The sequence below is a fragment of the Salmo salar genome, chromosome 11, assembly GCF_965601325.2.
Source record: "Salmo salar chromosome 11, fSalSal1, whole genome shotgun sequence".
In the NCBI taxonomy this organism is placed as follows: Eukaryota; Metazoa; Chordata; class Actinopteri; order Salmoniformes; family Salmonidae; genus Salmo; species Salmo salar.
In genome coordinates, this window is record NC_138301.1 from 8,713,290 (window position 1) to 8,723,381 (window position 10,092).

At 41.4% G+C, this 10,092-nt stretch overlaps 1 protein-coding gene across 1 annotated transcript; it reads right to left on the reverse strand.

Annotated features, from left to right (window-relative positions):
* Positions 1-3,553: 3,553 nt before the first annotated feature.
* On the reverse strand, positions 3,554-8,634 carry LOC106561916 (transmembrane protein 208). Its single transcript, XM_014126287.3, has 6 exons — positions 8,458-8,634; positions 8,097-8,192; positions 7,955-8,014; positions 7,622-7,758; positions 7,329-7,413; positions 3,554-7,229 (listed from the first exon to the last, which is right to left on the reverse strand). The coding sequence occupies exons 1-6, from the start codon at positions 8,461-8,463 to the stop codon at positions 7,089-7,091; spliced, it is 525 nt and encodes a 174-aa protein (XP_013981762.1). The 5' UTR covers positions 8,464-8,634; the 3' UTR covers positions 3,554-7,088.
* Positions 8,635-10,092: the final 1,458 nt, after the last annotated feature.

A 10,092-nucleotide genomic window follows, 5' to 3' on the forward strand; every position in this document is an offset into this window, starting at 1 on the left:
CTAACACACAAATTATTGTATTTTTCTTGTCTATATTGAATACATCATTTAAACATGCACAGTGTATGTTGGAAAAAGTATGTGAACCCCTAGGCTAATGACTTCTCCAAAAGCTAATTGGAGTCAAGAGAACTAACCTGGAGTCCAATCAATGAGATGTTGGTTAGAGCTGCCCTGCCCTATAAAAACACTCACAAAGTTTGAGTTTGCTTTTCACAAGAAGCATTGCTTGATGTGAACCATGCCTCGAACAAAAGAGACCTCAGAAGACCTAAGATTAAGAATTGTTGACTTGCATAAAGCTGAAAAGGGTTACAAAGGTATCTCTACAAGCCTTGATGTTCATCAGTCCATGATAAGACAAATTGTCTATAAATGGCGAAAGTTCAGCACTGTTGCTACTCTCCCTAGGAGTGGCCGTCCTGCAACGATAACTGCAAGAACACAGCGCAGAATCCTAGAGTGTCAGCTAAAGACTTGCAGAAATCTTTGGAACATGCTAACATCTCTGTTGACTAGTCTACGGTATGTAAAACACTTAACAAGAATAGTGTTCATGGGAGGACACCACAGAAGAAGCCACTGCTGTCCAAAAAAAAACATTGCGGCACGTCTGAACACGTCTAAAAGAGCACCTGGATGTTCCACAGCGCTACTGGCAAAATATTCTGCGGACAGATGAAACTAAAGTTGAGTTGTTTGGAAGGCACTATGTGTGGAGAAAAAAAGGCACAGCACACCAACATCAAAACCCCATCCCAACTGTAAAGTGCTATCATCGACAGATTTCCCAAGTTTATCAAAACATTTTGCAGGAGAATGTAAGGCTATCTGTCTGCCAATTGAGGCTCAACAGGACATCACCCAGAAGTTGGGTGATGCAACAGGACAATGACCCAAAATACAGAAGTAAATCAACAACAGAATGGCTTCAACAGAAGAAAATACGCCTTCTGGAGTGGCCCAGTCAGAGTCCTGACCTCAACCCGATTGAGATGCTGTGGCATGACCTCAAGAGAGCAGTTCACGCCAGACATCCCAAGAATATTTCTGAACTGAAACAGTTTTGTAAAGAGAAATGGTCCACAATTCCTCCTGACCACAGTGCAGGTCTGATCCGCAACTACAGAAAACGTTTGGTTGAGGTTATTGCTGCCAAAGGAGAATAAACCAGTTATTAAACCCATGGGTTCACATACTTTTCCCACCCTGCACTGTGAATGTTTACACGGTGTGTTCTATAAAGACATGAAAACGTATCATTGTTTGTGTTATTAGTTTAAGCAGACTGTGTTTGTCTATTGTTATGACTTAGATGAAGTTCAGATCGAATTGTATGACCAATTTATGCAGAAATCCAGGTAATTCCAAAGGGTTCACATACTTTTTCTTGCCACTGTATATGCAGGTAGCCTATAGCCTACAGTAGCCTAGGCATGATGTAAAATGAACGATTTAGCAGCTTGCTAAATTCAAATTGACAGACTTATTTATTTAACATGAATTGTGAGGCAATTTCAAGGTAAGAAGTGCTTCTGTTGCCCAATAGCCTGCTGGAATAGTCTACTGAGGATGGGGTTGTAATTTAAATCACTAATAATTTAATTTAAATCATATATTAATTATGGATATTACCTGAATAGGCCTATGCTTGTCAACAACAGACGGGTTTTAAATACACATTTTTTACCTGTAGCCTAATCTGACTGACTTACCTTCAATATAATGCATTCTAACAACATCTGATGCAATTGCGATAGAACTGTGACAATATTCACAATGGATAACTTCCAACTTCATTAACTAAACAGCCATTGATAATTGCATAATAACACAAGGCTACAACAAACTGAAGTTGTAGGCAATTTATTAAATCCGTTTGCCAGCCCCAGGTAGGCTACACAAGTGGCAAAAATGTATTCGCAATGACTCCAGTGATATCATTTCAACATATTTATTGTATCAAATGGTAGGATATAGTAGCCTACATAGAACTTGATAGGCTACTTAATGGCCAACATATCTAGTGGCACAGCTTTGGTTTTAGAAGTGGGGAGGACACATAAATATATTTTTTATCCAATCGGAAAGCTAAAGCCCTCCACTCCCTAAAGCCCTCCACTCCCTCGTTTTGTATCACGTTCCAATGATAAAACTGGGGGGGACAAAAACGCAATTTCAGAATGTGGCCCCATCCCCAGCGAAAGTTGCACCCCTGGATGTATCACTCTCCACGTTCGATATCAGTTTCATTGTGGCCTTTTGGCCATATCAGAAGCACGCGAGGGAGTTCCATAGCTTCCATTTCACATTTCCACCCACGCAGCACTCCAGACCCAAGAACCGAGGATTCGCATAATGCACTCTAGAGCACCTAGTTGTTTTCCGGTGCATTGTCACCATATTTCTTGATGCGCATCAGTTCTAGCGCATTAATATGTTTTATGGAAAGAGGGTTGGAAATATGTCTCCATAATAACAATCTAAATAGCCTACCTACAACTGGTAAAAAGTTGTCATGACTGTCTCCTCTCACTCATGTGACTCAGCTGCAGCACTCAGTCTCAACATACACCTATCCCTCCGGCCTTCCTCACCACTCACGGTTGACTCAGCAACAGGCTGCTTCACTAGCTGATAGTCAGCAGCAGGTCACAGTGAAATATATATTTTTAAGAAAAAGGCCATGACGGCCGTGGTGCAATTTAGACGTAGCCCAAAAACCTGCAACCCGTGACCAATACATTTTCGTAGCAGGTTAGGAGAGCATTTTCACAAACCCTAACCCTGTTCAGTCTCCTAACCTGCTACGAAAATGCAACTTCGGTATCGAAGTGGCGTTAAGTGTTGCCCTGAAGTTCATGTTCAGACTATGAACAGAGGATGAGGTCCATAGAAATACAGGGATTGTGCAAAAATGTTTACAATCTCTTTTTGAATTGGAAGCATTGTGAAGCAAGCTCCATTAAAGCGGCAATCTGCCGTTAAAACAATAAGAGGGCAACGCACCCCGTTTTGGAAGGATGGGGCTGGAGAAATGTAACCACACTCAAATTCACAGACAGAGCTATGGATGCAAGGACTGATCATCCATGATATAAACATTATAGTTTTAACCATGTTTTGAGGCTCTATAGTGTTTACAAACATTGGCATAAAACAAGCTTATATTTTGGGTTCGAATTTAGCACGGCAGTTGAACTAAGCTCATGAGGCATTTCTAAGTTATAGGATGTGTACATATCATTAATTTCATTTTAAAATGGATGTAGCAACAGCCTTTAAGGTCACATGACCATACGGATAATTTTCCAAATAAAAGTCCCCCCAAATTCGTTTTACTTGAACGTTATCAAACTTTTACACTACGTTTTTCTGATTTAAAATCGTGAAAAGGTTACTTTAATATACATTTTATTGAAAACACAAACAATACTTTGACTTTTGGGCACAGATGTTTGCTCTCTACATTGAAATAACAGATCAAAGCTAGTAAATGTAATTGTTAAATCGTTATGGGGAAAAAAACAGACAAAATGAGACCTCAGACAGGTTGTTTTTATACTGAAATCAATTTAATCATATGTACATTAAGACTTTGTAGTAACAATATCTAGGCTTACATAGTTGTTGGCTGATCGTAAAAAGGCAGACTTTTCTGAAGAGAACAACCACCATGTTACCCCTGCATTGACATGCTTACATTGTATAGGCATATTGATTACACAAGTTGCTGCCAGTGCAGCAATATATACTTCCATTTCATTTGTGTATTATTCAAATATGGGAGATGTGGAGAAAGAAACAGAACAAAATACTGATTTCACACCAAGATGGCTACACATCACAAAAGGTATACTACTAAAGCGCCTTCATAACGCATTCATACCCCTTGACTTATTCCACATTTTGTTGTGTTAGACGGAATTGAAGATGGATTAAATAGATTTGTTCCCCCTCATACATCTACAAACAATACCTCATACTGACAAAGTGAAAACATGTTTTTAGACATTTCTACAACTGTATTGAACATGAAATACAGAAATATCTAATTTACATAAGTATTCATACCCCTTGGTCAATACTTTGTAGAAGCACCTTTGGCAGTGATTACAGCTGTGAGTATTTCTGGGTAAGTCTAAGAACTTTACACACCTGGAATGAGCAACATTTGCCCATTCTTCAAAAAATTATTCAACCTCTGTCAAATTGGTTGTTGATAATTGCTATACATTCGACAACCATTTTCAGGTCTTGCCATAGATTTAAGTAGATTTAAGTCAAAACTAACTTGGCCACTCAGGAACATTCACGGTCTTCTTGGTAAGCAACTCCAGTGTATATTTGGCCTTGTGTTTTAGATTATTATCCTGCTGAAAGGTGAAATCACCTCCCAGTGTTTGGTGGAAAGCAGACTGAACCAGTTTTTCCTCTAGGACTCTGCCTGTGCTTAGCAACATTCCATTCCCAAGCATAACACATCACATTTATTTAGGACAAAAAGATAATTGCTCTGCCACATTTTTTGCATTATTACTTTAGTGCCTTTTTTGCAAAAATGTTTTGGAATATTTTTATGCTGTGCAGCTTTTCACTGTCAATTTGGTTAGTATTGTGGAGTAACTACAATGTTGTAAACATTTGGCCTTTTTCCAATAGCCGCCCTTCTATGCGAGGCATTGGAAATCCTCCCTGGTCTTTGTGGTTGAATCTGTGTTTGAAATTCACTGCTTGACTGAGGGAACTTACAGATTATTGTATGTGTGGGGTAGAGATGAGGGTAGTCATTCTAAAATCATGTTAAACACTATTATTGCCTACAGAATGAGTCTATGCAACTTATGTGACTTGTTATGCACATTTTTACTCCTAAAATTATTTAGGCTTGCCATAACAAAGGGGGTTGAATAATCAACAAGACATTTCATATTTTCATTTTTAATTAATTTGTAAATAAAAAAAAAACAATCCCACTTTGACATTATGGGGAATCACGTGTAGGCCAGTGACAAAATCTCAATTTAATAAATCTTTTAATTCAGGCTGTATTGACAAAAACGTGGAAAAGGTTCAAGGGTCTGAATACTTCCTGAAGGCACTGTATATTTCCTTTTGCTTATTTAGGCTGTGAAGAAATGCACTTGAAATGTTAATGCATATACACGATTGTTATTGTTTGTAATCAAATAATTTGTTCAGCATTGCGAAGGATGGGAGCGATGACGATGATCAGGGCCGAGATACAATCCGATCGCGGATTTAGACAATTTATACTGAACAAAAATATAAATGCAACATGAAACCATTTTACTGAGTTACAATTCAAATAAGGAAAATCGGTCAACTGAAATAAATTCATTTGGCCCTAATCTATGGATTTCACATGACTGGGAATACAGATATGCATCGGTTGGTCACAGATACCTTTAAAAATAAAAATGCAGGGGAGTGGATCAGAAAACCAGTCAGTATCTGGTGTGACCACAGCGCAGCGTGACACATCTCCTTGGCATAAAGTTGATCAGGCTGTTGATTGTGGCCTGTGGAATGTTGTCCCTCTCCTCTGCAATGGCTGTGCGAAGTTGCTGGATATTGGCGGAAACTGGAACACGCCATCGTACATGTCGATCCAGAGCATCCCAAACATGCTCAATGGGTGACATGTTTGATGAGTATGCAGGCCATGGAAGAACTGGGCCATTTTCAGCTTCCAGAAATTGTGTAAAGTGCTGAAACATGAGGTGATGGCAGTGGATGAATGGCATGACAATGGGCCTCAAGATCTCGTCACGGTATCTCTATGCGTTCAAATTGCCATCGATAAAATACAATTGTGTACGTTGTCCGTAGCTTATGCCTGTCCATACCATAACCCCACCGCCACTCCGGAGCACTCTGTTCACAACGTTGACATCAGCAAACCCCTCGCAAACACAAAGCCATACAGGTTCACTGCGGTTGTGAGGCCAGTTGGACATACTGCCAAATTCTCTAAAATGACGTTGGAGGCGTCTTATGGTAGAAATTAACATTCAATTCTCTAGCAGCAGCTCTGGTGGACCTTTCTGCAGTCAGCATGCCAATTGCATGCTCCCTCAAAACATGAGACATCGGTTTGACAAAACTACACATTTTAGAGTCGCCTATTTCATTGTCCTCAGCCCAAGGTGCACCTGGGTAATGACCCTGCTGTTTAACCAGCTTCTGCTATGCCACACCTGTCAGCTGGAAGGATTATATTGGCAAAGGAGAAATGCTCACTAACAGGTATGTAAACTAATTTGTGCACAACATTTGAGAGAAATAAGCTTTTTGTGCGTATGGAACATTTCTGGGGATCTTTTATTTCAGCTCATGAAACCAACACTTTACATGTTGCGTTTATTTTTGTTCAGTGTAAACGTCCTTTCCGATTGAGCCGACATATGCAGCATTAACAGTGAATATAGTCTCCGCGGGAACATTGACTTTAAACGGTGCATTGCGGACGATGCACAACCGGATTTAATTTCAACCTTCCCAATTCCAAACACCTAGCACCGAACCCTATGCACCTCATGTAGATCTGAAATAAATAGCTGTAAAAGGAGGGTAATAGCCCCCCTTGGTCTAGTGTAACACCTAGGTGGTTGTTGCTAGTTGTCTATTTGGAATTGGGCATGAGTGTGTGATCTGATGAGCAGTGTCTAAAATAAAATGTCTGCCATAGGGTAAGATCACCACCTCCTTTACACTAGTTCAGATGAAATTGATGTGATACATAGACCTAGATTATGAACAATTGAATGTAAACAAATTACAGGCCAAGGTATATGACATGTATTGGTGGTGATGATGTCATCAGCCCAACAAGGACGATTTCCTCTCCAGATGTAAAGAAAACGGGATAGGGATATAGGGGAGAGGAAGGATGAGGGATAGGGCGAAAGAGGAAAACCCACAGGGTCCGGTTCAGTTCTTTATCCATACCTGGATGTCTTTGGGTACACATCAAAAGTTCCTCCTGAATAACTTAACTGTTGAGTTCCTGGCTGTCTGTATTTAGATTCATTCTGTGTATAGAAATACTGCGGCAGTCGGCCAAGTTAGAATCTCTTCATCTGTCTGCGCTCCTGTCGTCTCTGCTTCTTCTCATTCACCTCCTCTGGGGCGGCACCAGGGGTCTCGGCCGAAAACCAGGGGCCTAGGAAGTTCACCCACAGCAGGAACATTGCACGGGCCGGGGCCTGACACACACAGATTGATTAGGAGATCAACGAGGTCCATAAGAAAGGGAAAATAAACAACCAAAGAGAGGGTACAGCAAGTATGGGATAAACTCTTACCAGCAGCCAAAGGTACCAGAAGTAGGAGGAGATGGTGCTGAGCACTTGTAATATGGCAGTTAGCAGGATAACATCCTTCAGATGCCTATAATGACAAAGAATCCATCATGACGCACCACACTGCCATTATAGCTTTGAGAGATGTACCCTTGAATGGAGATAAAGGCACCATTGTTACAGGCATGTTGAACATGCTGTAATACTCAGCAATTCTCCCCATCACACACACACACACTGTATGTTTGCGCACTCATGTTCATGGAAACAAACACTGCTGCTGTGTGAGCACTCACTCTGCCATCCCCTGCTCCATGTTCAGATCTATTCCTCCGTCCAGTAGACTCCCATCCTCACCAAACACTGCTTTGGCCATGGCAGTCATGGAGCGGTAACTGCCCACATACACTGCTAGCGCAAACACCAGTGCAAACTACAGGGGTGGGAGAAGGAGATGGAGGAAGGAAGAGAGACAGGGGGAATGAGACAGTGGGGGAGAAACCAAGAAGGGAGGAGCGAGGGAGAAGGAGGAACGAATAAAGTTAGTAATCCGCAATCGTCCCAGTTTTACTGCTCAACAGTAGAGGAGCCATCAATGTCAATAACATGCACAGAATGAACTCGCTCACCCATGTCCAAAACGTTGAAGAGCTATAGAAGACCAAGAGGTTTAACGCAGTGTATATCGCCTGGGAGAGAAACAAGTGTCAGGTGCTGTACTAGTCACAATTCCCATTCAAAAGGTAACATTGACAAGGAAGATGGTCTTACGTTGGCTCCCAAGATTACTCTGGTGTAGAACTTGAGTGTCGCCTCATTACCCTCGTAGATTTGCTTCTTGCCTTTAGTACCGACCTTACCTTTGGGCTATGTGCATTAGAAAGGCAGGCTGTTAGTGTAGTCAACATTGCATGGACTTCATAAGATAGCTTACTAGCATCAATATGGAGACAGGCTGTGTAGGGTTTGTTCACTAACTTTGGCTCAGTTTATCATTCTATTAAATTAATTAGTCAACAGGTACTCATAACTGAGGGTGAGTTAGTTGCTATGGTGTTATAACGCATAGTAGACTCGTTATCCTATGCGGTCTGCCCAACCTGAAACATACGCAGATCAAAGATTCTCCTACCGCCATTAGTTCCTTATCCCTGTGCTGCTGCTCCTTTCACGTACGCGTGGTAGGTACTTTTTTGACATCGACTTGTACAGTATTCGAGCAATTTAGACGGACCGTTATAAGACAGGCTTGACGTTCAACTGTGACGAGCGCTCAATAAAAGTAACGCATCAGCGTTTAAGAATGACACTTCCGGCGCAGGAAAGACGTCACTAATGCAAATGTATTTGAACTTTGCAAAAGGACTTTGTTGCCATCTGGCGTCGTGAACGTGAATGCATTCAACTACAGTGGTTGTAGTTATTGCACAATTTTTGTAATTTACAAAATATAACAATAGGCCAATTCAACCAGAACCACTTTGACAGCCATGCCTGACAATAACTATATAGATTCCAAATAAAACATAAGCAAATCAACCATATAAACCTGCATCAAACATGGTGCCAGGTAGATGTTGATCATGTGATCAGCTCCACTCCATACTAGCAGTGTGCAGTGGAAGAACAGCTTCACTGGGCACCTGGCCTGCAGAGTTTAGTACTACCGCACTCTGTCCTGTTGGGTTAGGTCTGACTGATTCGAAAGTGTATTTCCATACATTCACCACTTGAGGTCAACAACTCATAAGACAATCTTTGAACGATCACATTTTGATGAAACCCTGACCACTGTAGTGAAGTAAATAGAATTGTGACCATGTCAAATTTGTGTATAAATGTTGACCACATCACTTACTTTTTTGCATTTTTAATCGCTGAAACCAAAGATTTCCCAAGGGCTCGGGATTTAACCAAGTCAGACTATTGCATGGCGCAGGGATGAAGCCAGCCATATCAGGAGCGGTTGAAACCTGGAAAATAATGCATAATGATCAATAAAGTATAACCTCCTCTAACATTAGGAATTTACCGCCTTAATTTTCATTTTATTTCACCACTGGTATTTTATCACCACCATTACCTGCATAACTTGGACTGATAGAGGATCAGTTTGATTGCCTGCAAACACATTAAAACCATAAATGCAGTGTGAGTAAACCGTTAGTGTACCTCTTGCCAGGGTCTTCAGTAGTTTGGTCAGACTGGGTAGTATCTGCTGTGAACAAATCCTTAGATGCTTGGGTCACGTCTGGCTTCAAATGGGCTCATGGTCATCACAACATACTATTTTCATAATTTTCTTCAGGGTTCCCTTCCTGGTCAGTCCCAGCAGGAGTTACCAGGGTCAGGTCTGATTGCTCTGGGAGTGGTATAGCAGCACCCTCATCGTGAATTCCAGGGTGGCCTTCATCAGGGTTCATTGATGCCCATGGTACAGGCACCCGCAGCTGGGGTAACCTCTGTCTGGGGAGAGGCTGGAGAGACGCAGCTAACACTCAGTCCAGTCCAAGCTCTTCTCTGTCCTGGCACCCCAATGGTGGAACTAGCTTCCCCCAGAAGCTAGGACAGCAGAGGCTAAATGAATCTAAGATACATTATTCTGAACCAACACTTGCACTTGACATCCCCCCCTCCTTACCAGCTCTGACTTTGCTGATAGCTACTTTATTGAAGGTACGTGTACTTACAATGCTTGTGATGTGTGGTGATCCCACCTAGCTATCTTAAAATGAATGCACTAACTGTAAGTCGCTCTGGATAAGTG